Source organism: Scyliorhinus torazame, chromosome 6, assembly GCF_047496885.1.
Source record: "Scyliorhinus torazame isolate Kashiwa2021f chromosome 6, sScyTor2.1, whole genome shotgun sequence".
Lineage (NCBI taxonomy): Eukaryota > Metazoa > Chordata > Chondrichthyes > Carcharhiniformes > Scyliorhinidae > Scyliorhinus > Scyliorhinus torazame.
The window spans coordinates 243509148-243526986 of NC_092712.1; the positions used below are offsets into that span (position 1 = coordinate 243509148).

General features: G+C 51.9%; 1 protein-coding gene across 2 annotated transcripts in view; it reads left to right on the plus strand.

Annotated features, from left to right (window-relative positions):
* elovl2 (ELOVL fatty acid elongase 2) overlaps positions 1-17839 on the plus strand; it is a 252698-nt gene that overhangs the window by 212300 nt on the left and 22559 nt on the right. For both annotated transcript variants that reach the window (XM_072509548.1, XM_072509549.1), the window contains one exon: positions 11511-11635. In XM_072509548.1, coding sequence (XP_072365649.1) covers positions 11511-11635 — 125 coding nt within the window. The remainder of the gene's footprint in view (positions 1-11510; positions 11636-17839) is intronic.

Sequence of the window (17839 nt, forward strand, 5' to 3'; positions counted from 1 at the left end):
GGGGAGATAGATGTAAGACAGATAGATGTCAGAGGTAGGTTCTTTACTCAGAGAGCAGTAAGGGCATGGAATGGCCTGCCTGCAACAGTAGTGGACTCGCCAACACTAAGGACATTCAAATGGTCATTGGATAGACATATGGACAATAAGGGGATAGTGTAGATGGGCTTTAGAGTGGTTTCACAGGTCGGCGCAACATCGAGGGCCGAAGGGCCTGTACTGCGCTGTAATGTTCTATGTTCTATAAAGTGGGAACAATTGTTCTTGGGGAAATGCACAGCAGTAATGTGGGGGTTGTTTAAGGAGCACTTGCTGCGAGTGCTGGATAGTTTTGTCCCACTGAGACAAGGAAGGAATGGTAAGGTGAAGGAGCCTTGGATGACAAGAGAAGTGGAGCTTCTAGTCAAGAGGAAAAGGAAGCTTACGTAAGGTTGAGGAAGCAAGGATCTGACTCGGCTCTGGAAGGTTACAAGGTAGCCAGGAAGGAACTCAAAAATGGACGGAGGTGAGCTAGAAGGGGACATGAAAAAGCCCTGGCAGGAAGGATTACGGAAAACTCCAAGGCGTACTGCGCTTATGTGAGAAATAAGAGGATAGAACATAGAACATAGAACAATACAGCGCAGTACAGGCCCTTCGGCCCACGATGTTGCACCGAAACAAAAGCCATCTAACCTACACTATGCCATTATCATCCATATGTTTATCCAATAAACTTTTAAATGCCCTCAATGTTGGCGAGTTCACTACTGTAGCAGGTAGGGCATTCCACGGCCTCACTACTCTTTGCGTAAAGAACCTACCTCTGACCTCTGTCCTATATCTATTACCCCTCAGTTTAAAGTTATGTCCCCTCGTGCCAGCCATATCCATCCGCGGGAGAAGGCTCTCACTGTCCACCCTATCCAACCCCCTGATCATTTTGTATGCCTCTATTAAGTCTCCTCTTAACCTTCTTCTCTCCAACGAAAACAACCTCAAGTCCGTCAGCCTTTCCTCATAAGATTTTCCCTCCATGCCAGGCAACATCCTGGTAAATCTCCTCTGCACCCGCTCCAAAGCCTCCACGTCCTTCCTATAATGCGGTGACCAGAACTGTACGCAATACTCCAAATGCGGCCGGACCAGAGTTCTGTACAGCTGCAACATGACCTCCCGACTCCGGAACTCAATCCCTCTACCAATAAAGGCCAACACTCCATAGGCCTTCTTCACAACCCTATCAACCTGGGTGGCAACTTTCAGGGATCTATGTACATGGACACCTAGATCCCTCTGCTCATCCACACTTTCAAGAACTTTACCATTAGCCAAATATTCCGCATTCCTGTTATTCCTTCCAAAGTGAATCACCTCACACTTCTCTACATTAAACTCCATTTGCCACCTCTCAGCCCAGCTCTGCAGCTTATCTATATCCCTCTGTAACCTGCTACATCCTTCCACACTATCGACAACACCACCGACTTTAGTATCGTCTGCAAATTTACTCACCCACCCTTCTGCGCCTTCCTCTAGGTCATTGATAAAAATGACAAACAGCAACGGCCCCAGAACAGATCCTTGTGGTACTCCACTTGTGACAGAACTCCATTCTGAACATTTCCCATCAACCACCACCCTCTGTCTTCTTTCAGCTAGCCAATTTCTGATCCACATCTCTAAATCACCCTCAATCCCCAGCCTCCGTATTTTTTGCAATAGCCTACCGTGGGGAACCTTATCAAACGCTTTGCTGAAATCCATATACACCACATCAACTGCTCTACCCTCGTCTACCTGTTCAGTCACCTTCTCAAAGAACTCAATAAGGTTTGTGAGGCATGACCTACCCTTCACAAAGCCATGCTGACTATCCCTGATCATATTATTCCTATCTAGATGATTATAAATCTTGTCCCTTATAATCCCCTCCAAGACTTTACCCACTACAGACGTGAGGCTCACCGGTCTATAGTTGCCGGTGGAGGGAAAGTCTATAGATCAGAGTGAGACTAGGGCCGATCAGGGATAGTGGAGGGAACTTGTGCCTCGAGTCTGAGGATGTAGGGGAGGCCCGAAATGAATATTTTGGTTCAGTATTTACTAGAGAGAGGGACCTTGTTGCTCGTGAGAACAGCGTGAACCAGGTTAATAGGCTCGAACAGGTTGATATTAAGGAGGATGTGCTGGAAATTTTGAAAAGCATCAGGATAGATAAGTCCCCTGGGCCAGATGGAATATACCCAAGGTTACTATGGGAAGCAAGGCTGAATACAGGCCTTGGGATTCTTGGAAGTGTGGAGAAACAGAGGGATCTTGGGTCCACGTACATAGATCCATCAAAGTTGCCACCCAGGTTGATACGGTTGTTAGGAAGGTGTATGGTGTGTTGGCTTTCATTAACAGAGGGATTGAGTTTAAGAGCCGCAAGGTTTTGCTGCAGCTTTGTAAAACCCTAGTTAGACCACACTTGGAATATTGTGCCCAGTTCTGGTTGCCTCATTATAGGAAGGATGTGGATGCTTTGGAGAGAGTGCAGAGGAGATTTGCTAGGATGCTGTCTGGACTGGAGGGCATGTCTTATAAAGAAAGGTTGAGGGAGCTAGGAATTTTCTCACTGGAGCGAAGAAGGAAGAGAGGTGATTTGATAGAGGTGTACAAGGTGATGAGAGGCATGGATAGAGTGGATAGCCAGTGACTTTTCCCCAGGTATAAATGGCTGTCACGAGGGGACATCATTTTAAGGTGATTGGAAGAAGGTATAGGGGAGATGTCAGAGGTAGATTCTTTACACCGAGAGTGGTGGGTGTGTGGAATGCACTACCAGCAGAGGTGGTGGAGTCAGAGTCATTAGGGACATTTAAGCGACTCTTGGACAGGCACATGGACAGCAGTAAATTGAAGGGGTATGGGTTAGGTTGATCTTAGATTTGGATAAATGGTTGGCACAACATTGTGGGCCGAAGGCCTGTACTGTTCTATGTTCTAAAACAACTGAGCGCTGTAGCGAGGGAGGTTCAGTTAAAATTACCCAGCAAAATCAAATTAAGTGAATTGATCCAGTAATTGGTAGAATATTTCGATCACACATTACCAGTATAGGAGTTGGTGTCTGCAAATTCCATCCTGTGGTCAGTTTTGAGCTGGCAGGTGACAGCTAGGATTTTAGAAGAGGGAAAGAGAGATAGGGAAGTACAAGAAAGAGATAAAGAAAGAGGAGAGTGATCAAGGAAACAGGGGTGGGAAACATAAACGGCTCAAAGAGAGGGCAGCCGGTAGCACACGTGGCTAGCACTGTGGCTTCACAGTGCCAGGGTCCCAGGTTCGATTCCCCACTGGGTCACTGTCTGTGCGGAGTCTGCACGTTCTCCCACTGTCTGCGTGAGTTTCCTCCGGGTGCTCCGGATTCCTCCCACAGTCCAAAGACATGCAGGTTAGGTGGATTGGCCACGCTAAATTGTCCCTGGTATCCAAAAAAAGGTTAGGAGGGGTTATTGGGTTATGGGGATAGGGTGGAAGTGAGGGCTTAAGTGGGTTGGTGCAGACTCGATGGGCCGAATGGCCTCCTTCTACACTGTATGTTCTATGTATCTATGTAACCCAGGAGCTCCATGCTGCTTCCTGATATATTCCAGAATAATGAGCAGACCAAAGTTGCCATCTTAGGTTTCTACGATTTAACCCCGGAGGCATTGCTGCCAGCAATTCTGCAACACTCGTGAGAAGCCAACGCAAACCTACATCAAGTTTGAAATTGTGTTCAACTGATGGATAAGTGGATAAGATCCCTAAAAATCCCCTGCACCTGAAGAGGGATTGTGTGAACTAGGAATTCCCAAATTGCCTACCATTCTAGCTGTGACACTTATAGGAGAAGAGAATCACCACTGCCAGGGATACAACAGCCACAGCAGAGAGCTATGATCTCACCCATAGCCATGAGAGGCTCCTGGGTGGTCAGAACATGGGCACTGCTAAGGTATCAGTTCCAGGGTTCCCGGGTGGCGCTTGCCCATGAAAGGAGGATGGAGGGGGTTATGAAAGGTGGGGTGTGCAGGGATGGTATGAAAGTGTCTCTGGAAGACTGGGGGTGGTGAAGGGTGGGGGTCCTGGAAGGAGGCGAGCCCGAAAGGGGGCGTGGGAAGGCCTGAAAAGGTGGGGCCCTCAGTGGTCCCAAAGCAGGGTGCCATCACTCAGTGGGGGGGGGGGGGGAGAGAGAGAGAGAGAGAGAGAGGGAGGGGGAGAAAATCAAATCCCATGTGTGGGGGGTGATGTTGCCTATGGGTGGGGGGCCCGCATGTTTACTGTGAGATCGGGGCACCCTTTTAAAATGGCAGCCCGATTTCAGAGGAGCCAGTCTGGCCAATGAGTTCAGCTCCCAGTGATGAAATAATTCAGGGCGCAATTTTATGGCCATGCTGCACCTGAAAAGCAACGCAGAGTGGCCAAGAGAAGCTGGGTGACCCCTCCCTCGGGATCTACCTGGCTCACAACACCTCCCGGGAGTGCGATGTAAATCCCGCCTAGATCACTTTTTGGCATAGTAATGCGAGACAACTAGTCTCACTTTTAATGTGCAGATTCCCCGACATACCTGAGGCGTGGGATCCATCTCCCTCACCTTGTGTGGTAAACCACTGTTGCACCTCTATTAGGTGATGTATGGTAGGACCTGTACTACAGGTTCATTAGTAGTCCCTGCCTGCTGGCTCCGCCCAGTAAACGGAGTATAAATATGTCCTCCATGCTGCAGCCATTTCGCCAGCTGCTGTGGGAGGCCACACATCTTAGAGCAATAAAGCCTTAGTTGTACCCAACTCAAGTCTTTGTGCAATTGATCGTGCATCAATTTATTGCTCCAAGATTTTCAAAAGATGGACCTCCGTATCAAACCGGATCGCCTGCAGCTGGATCCGCATTCAAGCAACGCCAAAAAGGACTTTCAACACTGGCTAGCTTGCTTCGAGGCGTACATCAACTCGGCGTCCACCCCTGTACTCGAGGTTGAGCTCCAGCGTCTTTCCGCTAATCCAGGACGCGCCGAACGACGCCGAAGCCATGACGCTTCTCAAGGAGAATTACGCTCAGAAGACGTACAAGCTCTTCGCCAGGCATGTACTCGCCACTCGCTCTCAACTCTCTGGTGAGTCCATAGAAGACTTCTGGCGGACCCTAATCCCACTTGTCTGGGACTGTGACTGTCAGGCCATTACAGCCACTGAACATTCAAACCTCCATATGCGGGACGTGTTTGTTACGGGCTTTGGGTTGGACCTCATACGTCAGCGACTGTTAGAGGGGGCTACGCTTGACCTCGCGGAGACAAAGAAACTAGCGCTCTCCATGACTGTCGCCTTGCGTCACGTTCAGGCCTACAGCCGCGTGGCCCACCCCTCCGATGCATCGTGGACCCCACAGACGACCGCCACAGCGGGGGCTTACCCAGCCAATCAGCCTGCGCCACGCGCCAGCCAGCAAACCCCGGGGGTCCCCGATGTTATTTCTGCGGCCAGCATAAACACCCCCGCCAACACTGCCCGGCCCGCACTGCCCTTTGTAAGGCTTGTGGCAAGAAGGGGCACTTCGCCGCGGTGTGCCAGGCCCGTGCAGTCACCGCTATCGCCTCCACCCCCCTCGTTTACGGACAATGGGCGCCGCCATCTTCACCCCCCCCGAGCAACACGTGAGACCCATGGGCACCGCCATCTTGTTCAACCCCCGCCACGTGTGGCCCATGGGTGCCGCCATTTTGTACTCCTCTAGATCTTCAGCCGCCATTTTGTCCTCCTCGAGATCTTCAGGCACCGCCATCTTGTCTCCCCCATGGCACATGGGCACCGCCAGCGTTCCAGGACCAGGGACCCCGGGCTCCCAGTCATCCTACACCAGCGATGACTGACCACGACTCGCCTCAGTATCCATCGACCAGTCTCGTCCGCACAACCTGGCCACCGCATCGACCAGCGTGAAAGTCAACGGACACGTGACCTCTTGCCTGCTGGACTCCAGGAGCACCGAGAGCTTCATCCACCCGGATACGGTAAGGCGCTTCTCCCTCGCGGTACATCCCGCCAATCAAAGAATCTCCCTGGCCTCCGGATCCCATTCCGTGGCGATCCTGGGGTACTGTACGGTCACACTCACGGTCCAGGGCGTAGAATTCAGCGGCTTCCGTCTCTATGTCCTCCCTAACCTCTGTGCTGCCCTACTGCTAGGCCTGGATTTCCAGTGCAACCTCCAGAGCCTAACCCTCAAATTCAGCTGGCTCCTACCACCCCCTGTGTGCGGCCTCACGACCCAAAAGGTCGATCCGCCTTCCCTCTTCGCAAATCTAACCTCGGATTGCAAACCCGTCGCCACCAGGAGCAGACGGTACAGCACCCAGGACAGGACCTTCATCAGGTCCGAGGTACAGCGGCTGCTTCGGGAAGGCATCATTGAGGCCAGCAACAGCCCCTGGAGAGCCCAAGTGGCAATCGTTAAAACTGGGGAGAAACACAGAATGGTCGTGGACTATAGCCAGACCATCAATCGGTATATGGAGCTCAACGCGTACCCCCTCCCACGCATATCTGATATGGTCAATCAGATTGCACAGTACCGGGTCTTCTCAACTGTATACCTTAAATCCGCCTACCACCAGCTCCCCATTCGTAAATTGGACTGTCCATACACTGCCTTTGTGGCAGACGGCCGCCTCGATCACTTCCTCAGTGTTCCCTTCGGCGTCACCAACGCGGTCTCGGTCTTCCAAAGGGGGATGGACCGAATGGTCGACCGGTACGGTTTGCGGGCCACCTTTTCCGTACCTAGACAACGTCACCATCTGCGGCCATGATCAGCAGGACCACGATTCCAACCTTGCCAAATTTCTCCGTCACTCCCCTAAACCTCACCTACAACAAGGAGAAGTGCATGTTTAGCAGGACCCGCTTAGCCATCCTCGGCTATGTGGTCCAGAACGGAGTTCTGGGGCCTAATCCTGACCGCATGTGCCCCCTAATGGAGCTCCCCCTCCCCCACTGCCCCAAGGGCCTCAAACGCTGCCTGGGGTTCTTTTCGTACTACCGTCAGTGGGTTCCAAACTATGCGGACAAGGCCCGCCCACTCATACATTCAACCAATTTTCCCCAGACGGCCGCGGCACAACAGGCCTTTGCCCATATCAGAGCCGATATCGCCAAGGCCGGGATGCACGCAGTAGACGAGACGCTGCCATTTCAAGTAGAGAGCGACGCATCAGACGTCGCCCTACCCGCCACCCTCAATCAGGCAGGCAGACCCGTGGCATTCTTCTCCCGCACTCTTCATGCCTCAGAAATTCGGCACTCATCCGTCGAGAAAGAGGCCCAAGCTATCGTTGAAGCAGTGCGGCATTGGAGGCATTACCTGGCCGGCAGGAGATTCACTCTCCTCACTGACCAACGGTCGGTAGCCTTCATGTTCAACAACACACAGCGGGGCAAGATCAAGAATGATAAAATCTTGAGGTGGACGATCAAGCTCTCCACCTACAGTTACGAGATTTTGTATCGCCCCGGTAAGCTCAATGAGCCCCCAGACGCCCTGTGCCAGTGCACAGGTGGACTGACTCCGGACCCTGCACGACAGCCTTTGTCACCCGGGAGTCACACGGTTGTACCATTTCATAAAGGCCCACAATCTGCCCTACTCCGTCGAGGAAGTACGGACAATCACCAGGGATTGCCAGGTCTGTGCGGAGTGTAAGCCGCACTTCTACCAGCCGGACCGTGCACGCCTGGTGAAGGCTTCCCGCCCCTTTGAACGCCTCAGCGTGGATTTCAAAGGGCCCCTTCCCTCCACCGACCGTAACACGTATTTTCTCAGTGTGGTCGATGAGTACTCCAGATTCCCCTTCGCCATCCCGTGCCCTGATATGACGTCTGCCACCGTCATCAAAGCCCTCAACTCAATCTTCGCTCTGTTCGGGATCCCCGCCTACATCCACAGTGACAGGGGATCCTCCTTTATGAGTGGTGAGCTACGTCAGTTCCTGCTCAGCAGGGGTATCGCCTCCAGCAGAACGACAAGCTACAACCATCAGGGAAACGGAAAGGTAGAGAGGGAGAACGGGACGGTATGGAGGGCCGTCCAACTGGCCCTATGGTGAAGGAACCTCCCGGCCTCCCACTGGCAGGAGGTCCTCCCTGATGCATTACACTCCATTCGGTCACTACTGTGCACCGCCACGAACAACACACCCCATGAACGTCTTTTTGCCTTCCCCCGGAAGTCCACATCCGGGGTGTCGCTCCAGACTTGGCTCGCAGCCCCAGGATCTGTCCTGGTCCGCTGGCATGTCCAACTCCACAAGGCAGACCCGTTGGTGGAAAGGGTGCAATTGCTCCATGTAAACACCCAGCTACGTGGCGGACCCCGATGGCCGCCAGGATACGGTATCCCTCAGGGACCTGGCACCAACAGGTTCCACCCCCAACCCCCCAGGGCCATCCGTCCTTCTGCTGCCCACGCCCAAGGATGAAGAGGATTTTGGCACGCTCCCGGAGGCACCGGACATCGGTCCAGCATCGGCATCTCCGCCACCACTACGTCGCTCCCAGCGGCACATCAAGGATCCGGATTGGTTAAACCCCTAACTGGTCCACTGGACTTCAAAAGACATTTTTTTTCTCCCTCTGTCAAGGATTGTAAATGTAAATGTAAAAAGAAAACCATTTGTTGTACATAGTTCACCACCACCCCCGCCGGACTCAATTTTAACAGGGGTGAATGTGGTAAACCACTATCGCACCTCTATTAGGTGATGTATGGTAGGACCTGTACTACAGGTTCGTTAGTAGTCCCTGCCTGCTGGCTCCGCCCAGTAGGCAGAGTATAAATATGTGTGTCCTCCATGCTGCAGCCATTTCGCCAGCTGCTGTGGGTGGCCACATATCTTAGAGCAATAAAGCCCCAGTTGTACCCAACTCAAGTCTTTGTGCAATTGATCGTGTATCACCTCGTAAACCACGGGTGAGCGTCGTTCAATACTGGTCTCCACAAAAGGGGACCAGACAGAATGTCACTCATGGGGTCTCCCAGGGGACCCGAGGCCCCCTGGTGAATGCTCTCTGGGCAGGGTGTATGCCTGGCACTACGTGGGTGTTGGAGGGTGTGTGTGGAGGGGCAGGGACCTGCCCATAGCCTGTTGGGGCTTTGGGGTTGGGTCGGGTCGCTTCGGGGTTCCAGAGATCGGTATGGCATTTAAAAGTGGCATCCGATCCCTCGCTACACTGAAGAGTTCCGGCAGGGATAAGTGCCGTCTCGACCGTGTATTCCCCGCTGAGGCCTCCTCTCTAACAGGCATGCCATTCTATAGCATTGTGTTTCTCGCCGCTGAGAGTGCCGGGAAATGCACAGCTAAACACGCTCGCTATGGGACTTTGTTCCCACTTAGTTGAATCCCGCCCTAAGTGTGGGCAAAGCCGGTGAGAAATTCCATAGGGACAAAAAAAGTGACAGTGTGGTTATATAGAGTTGAGAACTCAACGACAGAGCCGATGGGAAATTCCCAGTAAAACCTGCCACAAATGCTTAGAAACTTTTCCGTTCGATCGTGCACCTTGGGCAATCCCGCCCAGAGAATCCCCTCTGACCCCCCCCCCCCCCCCGCCGGGCCGGAGAATTGCCGGGGAGCAGCGTGTATCCCTGCCCCAACCGGCTGCCGAATTCTCCAGCTCCTGGGTTGTGGCAGGGGCAGGAATCGCACCGCGTTGGTTGGCGGCCGATAGCAGCCCCCCCCCCCCGGCAATTCTCTGGCCTGCGATAGGCCGAGCAGCTGCCCGTTTTAGGCCGGTCCCGCCGGTGTAAATTAGACCAAGGTGCTCTAATCGTGCCCAAGGTGCACGATCGAACGGAAAAGTTTCTAAGCATTTGTGGCAGGTTTTACTGGGAATTTCCCATCGGCTCTGTCGTTGAGTACTTACTGGCGGGACCTGGCTCTGCGGGCGGCCTCGGGGGGGGGGGGGGGGATCTGGCCCTCGGGTGTGCCCCCGCAGTGGCCTGGCCCAAGATCGGGGTCCACCGATCCGTGGGCGGGCCTGTGCCGTGGGGGCACTCTTTCCCACCGCACTGGCTGCTGTGGACCTCCGCCATGGCCGGTGCGGAGACGAATCCCCCTGCACACGCTGGCACTCCCGCGCATGCGCCAACGCGCGCCGGCCGGCGGAGGGCCTTCGGCGGCGATTGCCGTGGCGCCAAGCCCCTTCCACGTAGCACCAACCCTGCCGGCGCCGGCCTAGCCCCTGAAGGTGCGGAGGATTCCGCACCTTCCGGGCGGCCCGACGCCGGAGTGGTTCATGCCACGCCTCGGCGCCGAGACCGGCCGCCCTGCCGGGTAGGGGAGAATCCCGCCCCTTGTTTTTGGTGCTGCCACAGTAGGAATTCTCCCTAAACTAGTAAGAATTAATTTTCTCCTCGAGAACGATTTTTCTGGCTGCAAGATGCTAGCCAGTGAAAGATAGGAGTCCATTGAAGGCCCCAAGATCCTAAAATTGACTACCTAAATATTGCAGAATTAAATAGTATCCAGCAAAACCCAGAAGCAGGGAGAGAAATAGGGAGATGACCCACTTAACCAAATAGTCTGAGGAAAGTTATTAAACCTGTTATTAAGCCCAGTAAGGACATGCCGAAAATATGGCTAGCAGAGACCTCCTTTCCAATATTAATGAGTATCCAAACCAAAGAATAGTAGGAATGGATCTTCACTCGAGGGTAGAAGGTTTCCAAGGGACATGGAACAAGTTTGGAAAGTGCCCACTCCCAAACCAAAGGCCCTAGCTGGGAAGCCAATGATTGGCCTGGTCGGTCAGTAGCTTCAAGGGAAATTTAAATGTAAACCAGAAAAATTCCCAAATTGGCCCACAAAGACCTTACTTAGTTGAAAATCCACCTGGAGGTAAAGCAAGAGCTGACCATCCACCAGAGGGCGGCAGTGTCCCAAAAGACAAATTCTACTAACCAGAAAGTGCAGATTGGCAAGAGAATCAAATTGGAGATGGGGAATTTTTTAAAAATAGTATGTTGATGTGATCTTGAATGCACTGCCTGAAAAGGCGATGAAGCAAATTTAATAGTAGTTTTCAAAAGGATCTTGGATATATACTTGAAAAGGAAGCATTTGTCGGGCTCTGCGGAGGAAGCGTGTCTGGAGGGTTCTTGTGTACAGTGGGCTGAATGGCCTTAAGCGCTGTATGATTCTATTGTTCTCAGCATTGGTGGATGTGTCTTCAATTGCCAAACTCCATTCAAATTCTCTGCAAAGCCCACTTTCTTTTAAGTCCTCTTTAAATCCCATCACATTGAACAAGCTTTTGGTCACCCTTCTCTTATTTCATCCATTGTCTTGATGACACTTTTTCATGTGGAGCCCTTGGGATTTTTTTGCAATGCACAATTTAGTGCAAGCTAAGTTATAAAGTTGACATTGTGCTTAAACGTTGTGTTGATACAGCATGTATGCTCCTGGAGATTGTCATTTTACCTCTCACTTTGTTTCATTGCAGGTTTCTTTGGTCCAACATTGAACAGTTTTATCCATGTATTAATGTACTCGTATTATGGTCTGTCCACTATTCCATCCATGCAGCCTTATCTTTGGTGGAAAAAATACCTTACACAGGCACAGCTGGTAAGAAAAGACTTGTATTTATGTAGCACCTTTCACAATACAAAGAACTTCATAGCTAATTAATTACTTCTGAAATATGGTTATTGTTGTAATGTGAGCGTGTACGACAAGTGCATGCACACAGCAAAGGTTCTACAAACAGCAATGACCAATTCAACTGTTTCAATGGTTTTAAATTCAGTTATGGGAAGTGGAGGTCACTGGCTAGGCCAGCACTTATTGCCCATTTTTAGTCACTCTTCAGAAGGTGGTGGTGAGCTGCTTTCTTGCATCGCTGCAGTCCCTGAGGTGCATGTACACCCAGAGTGCTACTCGGGAAGGAATTCAAGGATTTTGACCCAGCAAAAGTAAAGGAACGGCGACATATTTCCAAATCAGGATGGTGAGTGGCTTGGAGGAGAACCTCCAGATGGTGATATTTCCAGGTATCTGCTGCTCTTGACTTTTAGACGGTAATGGTCCTGGGTTTGGAAAGTGCTGCCTGAGGAGCCTTGGTGAGTCCCTACAGTGCATCTTGTAGATGGTACACATGGCTGCCACTGGTTTAGTCAGTGGTGGAGAGTTTGATTCTTTGTGGGAGGGGTAGCAATCAAGCAGGCTGCTTTATCCTGGATGGTGTCAAGCTACGAGTGTTGTTGGAGCTGCACTCGCCCAGGCAAGTGGAGAGTATTCCATCACACCTCTGACTTGTACCTTGGAGACAGGCTTTGGGGGTCAGGAGGTGAATTACTCGCTGCAGGGTTCCTAGCCTTTGACCTGCTCTGGTAGCCACAGTATTTGTCTGGCTTGTCCAGTTCAGATTCTGGTCAATGGTAACCCCCAGGATATTGATATTTGGGGATTCAGCGATCGTAATGCCATTGAATGTGAAGGTTAGATCCTCTCTTGTTGTCATTGCCTGGCATTTGAGTGACGTGAATGTAGCTTGCCACTTTTCAGCCCAAGTCTGGATATTGTCCAGGTCTTGCTGTATTTGGACATACATGGACTGCTTCAGTATCGGAGGAGTTGCAAATGGTGCTGAACATTGGGTTGTCATCTGTGAACATCCCCACTTCTGATGTTATGATGGAAGGAAGGTCATTGATAAGCAGCTGAAGATGGTTGGGCCGAGGACACTACCCTGAGGAACTCCAGTAGTGATGTCCTGGGGCTGAGATGACAGACCTACAACAATCACAACCACCTTCCTTTGTGCTGGGTATGACTCTAACCAGCAGAAAGTTTTCCTCCGATTCCCGATGACTCCAGCCATGGCTCATAGTGCCATACTCTTGTCAAATGCTGCCTTTAGTCAAGAGCAGTCACTCTCGCCTCACCTCGGGCATTCAGCTCTTTAGTCCATGTTGGGGCCAAACTGAGCGTCAGCAAGCAGGTAATTGCTGAGTAAGTGTGCTTGATAGAACTGTTGCTGACATCTTTCATCACTTTGCTGATGATGGGAGAGTAGACTGATGGGACTGTAATTGGCTGGGTTGGATTTGCCCTGTGTCTTCGGAGGTTAGGTGCTTATCTCTGGAGTGAAGCTTTAAACCAGAACTCACTGACTCAGCGGTAAGAGTACTATCGCTGAGTTAAGGTTGAAATCGTAAAACAAAATACCAAGACACTTCATTGTCTATTTTACATATATTTTTGTGATGTAGGAAATTACCAAGCACTGATATATGAGCAGAACAGCAACATTTCCCACAATACTACCCTGTAATAATCCTCGTTTACATCTGCTCAGCCAATAATTCTGACTACAGTTCAAGGAGGCAGATGTTGATGCAAAAGATGGATTTCATTTTTAAATTATTGATAACATCAAGAGCCCAAAAAGATGGCACAACCAGAGTTGAAAGGCACAATCTAACGGCCATGCCTGACTCAGTACGCAGCCAGCAAATCTCGCGAGAGGCCTCTCATAAGATTTATCCGGCTCGTTATGCCTCGCATGATCTAACGGAATCTCGTGAAGCTTTGCGATCTGGATCCCGTCCACACCTAGATTTGCATATTCAAGTGTGCAGTCACGCTCCCTTGATTATGTTCTCTTTGGAGTTATCCAAGGCGCGGGATCTATCCCCTGTGCCTTGGAGAGCCCTAGCGAGCGCCGTTTAGCTCTGGTCTCCACTAATGTGGACCAGGTGTACCGGAACGTGGGGAGGTCTCCCAGGAGATCGGGCGCTCCTGGAGCAGTACACTGACATCCCTGATGCCACCTGGGCACCATGGCATTGCCAGCCTGTCACCCTGACAGTGCCACCTGGGTTCTACCCTGGCACTACCTGGCTGCCCAGGTGGTATTGTCAAGGTGCAGGGCTGGCAGTGCCAAGGTGGCATCTTGCCTGCACTGGGGATCAGGCCCAGGGGTGCCCTGCCCTTATGAGGTGGTGTGTGGGGACTCAACAACCATTTATTTGTGTGTTTGGTGGGGGTGGGGGGGTGGGGGGGGGGGGGGGGGGGGGGGGGGGGCGGGCGGAGGCATTCCAACCTCTTCCTGCACTGGCGAGCAGAGATCATTCGTGCAGGAGATGGGACTAAGTGTGGCCGCGGCAGGGAATTCCTCGCCGAGGCCCAGAAATTAAACAGAACCCCATTTAATAGCGGGATTGTTCTTGGTGCTGTAAGTGTCAGGATACACCCGGCTAAACGCGCCCAAAATGGGACTCGGTTCAATTTTTGTTAAATCCCGCACGATGATTTGTGCTCCACGGAAGATTTGGCCCATTATCAGTCTCCATTAAATCAGCACAGCTTTGCTCTAACAATTTAAATTACTCAAAGAATTAAAGCACTGAGGTACCCTATCACCATAAGACTATAAGACGTCGGAGCAGAAGTAGGCCACTCAGGGTCTGGTCTGCTCCGCCAGTCAATGAGATCATGGCTGATCTGGTATAATCCTCAAATCCACTTTCTCGCCTTATCCCCATAACCCTTGATTCCCTTAATTTCTCAAAATCTGTATTTCTCAGTCTTGAACATACTTAACGATCCAGACTCTACAGCTCTCCATGTAAAACAATTCACAGATTCACTACCCTCTGAGGGAAGAGATTCCTCCACATCTCAGTCTTAAATGGGTGACACTTTACTTTGAGATTAAACCCTCTGGTCCCAGACTCTCCCACAAGGGAAACATCCTGTCAGAATCTATCCTGTCAAACCCCCTGAAAATCCTCCATGTCTCAATAAGATTATCTCTCATTCTTCTAAACACCAATGAGTATAGGCCCAATCCTCTCAACCTCCCACAGGGTCATAGAATCATACAGCACAAAAACAACCACCTTACCATTCTAATCCCATTTTCCAACATCCTGGTAAATCTCCTCTGCACCTTTCCAATGCTATTACATCACTCCTGTAATGTGGATTCCAGCACTGCTCACAATACTCTAGCTGTGGCCTAACCAAAGGTTTATACAATTCCAGCATAACCTTACTGCTCTTAAACTCTATGCCTCGGCTAATAAAGGCAAGTATACCATATGCCTTCTTAACCACTGCATCCACTAGTTCTGCTACCTTAAGGGACCGGTGTACACACACACCAAGGTCCCTCTGATCCTCGGTGCTTCCCAGGGTCCTCCTCATAAGAACATCCCTCCATACCAGGGATCAACCGAGTGAACCTTTACGTACTGTCTGCGATATTCTTTCCTTAGATAAGGGAACCAAAACGGTTCACAGTATTTCAGGCAACATTCCATTTGCCTTCCCAATTACCTGAACTTGCATGCTAGCTTTTGGTGATTTATGCACTCACCTAACCTATCTGTATCCCTCCGTAGACCCTTGTGTCACCACTTGCCTTCCCACTATTTTTGGGACTAGGCAATAGTGCATTTACTTCCTTCGTCAAAGTCATTCATATATGAGACTTCCGGTTGCGGCGATGCGGAGCTAAGCCGCACATTTCGGCAGCTCCCGCTATCACGGACTTTTAGGCTCTCCAGAGGAGCCCCAACGGAAATTTTTTGATTGAATCCCGTGTGGGAAGGTGAAGTAAGGTCCCCCTTACGTTGTGTAGCAGGGATTAGCGGTGGAGCGTCGGAGAAAGAGGCTTTGGAGCAGCGGCAAAAATGAGGGGGAAAAAACAAGATGGCGGAGGGTGGAGATCGAGCAGCATGGGGGCCGGACCAGCAGGAATTCCTCAGGTGCTGTGTGGAGGAGCTTAAAAAGGAGGTGCCGGCGCCAATGCTGTTGGCGATCGAGGGGCTGAAGGAGACCCAGAAGGCCCAGGCGGTGGAACTCCGTGAGGTGAGGGATAAAACTAATGAGAACGAGGACGAGATCCTGGGCCTGGCGGTAAAGATGGAGGCGCACGAGACAGTGCACAGGAGGTGGGCCGAGAGACTCGAGGTCCTGGAGAATAGGTCGAGGAGGAAGAATCTCCGGATTCTGGGTCTCCCCGAAGGAGTGGAGGGAGCTGATGCGGGGGCGTACGTGAGCACGATGCTCCATTCGCTGATGGGTGCGGCGATCTCTCCGAGCCCCCTGGAGTTGGAAGGGGCTCACTGGGTCCTTGCAAGGAGACCCAGGGCTGATGAGCCGCCAAGGGCGATAGTGGCGAGGTTCCATCGCTTCGCGGACAAAGAAAGTGTCCTGAGATGGGCCAAGAAGGTGCGGAGCAGTAGATGGGAGAATGCGGTGATCAGAGTCTACCAGGACTGGAGTGCGGAGGTGGCAAAAAGGAGAGCTGGCTTCAACCGGGCCAAGGCGGTGCTGCACATAAAAAAGTGTCAGGTTCGGAATGCTGCAGCCTGCGCGACTGTGGGTCACTTATCAGGACCGACACCACTATTTCGAAATGCCAGAAGAGGCTTGGACCTTTATCCAAACGGAAAAATTGGACTCAAACTGAGGGGCTGTGGTTGTGAGGGGGGGGGGGGGGGAGATGTTGACCGTATACGGGGTTGTAAATATGGGTAAAGAATGTTTCATGGGTGGGATGATGGATGGGGTGTGGGAAGAGTTCTTGTTAATTTTTTCTTTCTGTTGACGAGATAGTGGGATATGTGGGCGTCGGTGCTGGAGGGAGGCGAGACTCGGGGATGGGGGAACTGGGATAAGGCCGTAACAGGAGCTGCGCCACAGGGGGCAGGGCTGGCTCAGGAAAGCGCGGGCTTTTTCCCGCGCGAGGGAGGGGAGGGATGGAGGAAGGTAAGGAGGAGAGATTCCCACACGGGGAGATCAACGGGAAGGCGGGGGAAGCCGGGGTCAGCAGAAGTCAGCTGACTCACGGAAGTAGTATGGGGGGAGCAAAAGAGCTAGATGCGGATCTAGCGGGGAGGGGGTGAGGGAAGGGGGGGGACAATAGGGTTGATGCTGCACTGGCCGAGGGGGGAACTGAAAATGGAAGAGGTGGTCGGGGCGGGGGTTCCCCATCTGGGGGACTGGAGGGTGCGGGAGGCGCGGGCATGGGACTGGCCTAAGATAGGAGATGGCTAGTCGGCCGGGGGGGGGGGGGGGGGGGGGTGTAGCCCCCCAATCCGGCTGATCACGTGGAATGTGAGAGGCCTAAACGGGCCGGTTAAGAGGGCCCGAGTGCTCACGCACCTTAAGGGACTGAAGGCAGACGTGGTCATGCTTCAGGAGACACATCTGAAGGTGGCAGATCAGGTCCTTAACCTGTTAAGGAAGGGATGGGTAGGACAGGTGTTCCATTCGGGGCTGGATGCGAAGAATAGAGGGGTGGCAATACTGGTGGGGAAGCGGGTGTCATTTGAGGCCAAGAACATATTAGCGGACAATGGAGGCCGATACATGATGATGAGCGGTAGGTTGCAGGGGACAGAGGTGGTATTGGTGAATGTATATGCCCCGAACTGGGACGATGCTGGATTCATGAAACGGATGTTGGGGCGTATTCCAGACTTGGAGGTAGAGAGCTTGATAATGGGTGGGGATTTCAACGCGGTGTTGGACCCAGCATTAGATCGTTCCAGATCTAGGACGGGGAAGAAGCCAGCGGCGGCCAAGGTGCTCAGGGGGTTTATGGATCAGATGGGGGGAGTAGATCCGTGGAGATTTGCCAGGCCTTTGGCCAGAGAATTTTCTTTTTTCTCCCATGTACAATAGGCCTACTCCTGGATAGATTTTTTTGTTCTGGGCAGGGCATTGATCCCAAAAGTGGAGGGAACGGAGTATTCGGCCATAGCCATTTCAGACCACACCCTGCATTGGGTGGAGCTAGAGCTGGGGGAGGAGAGG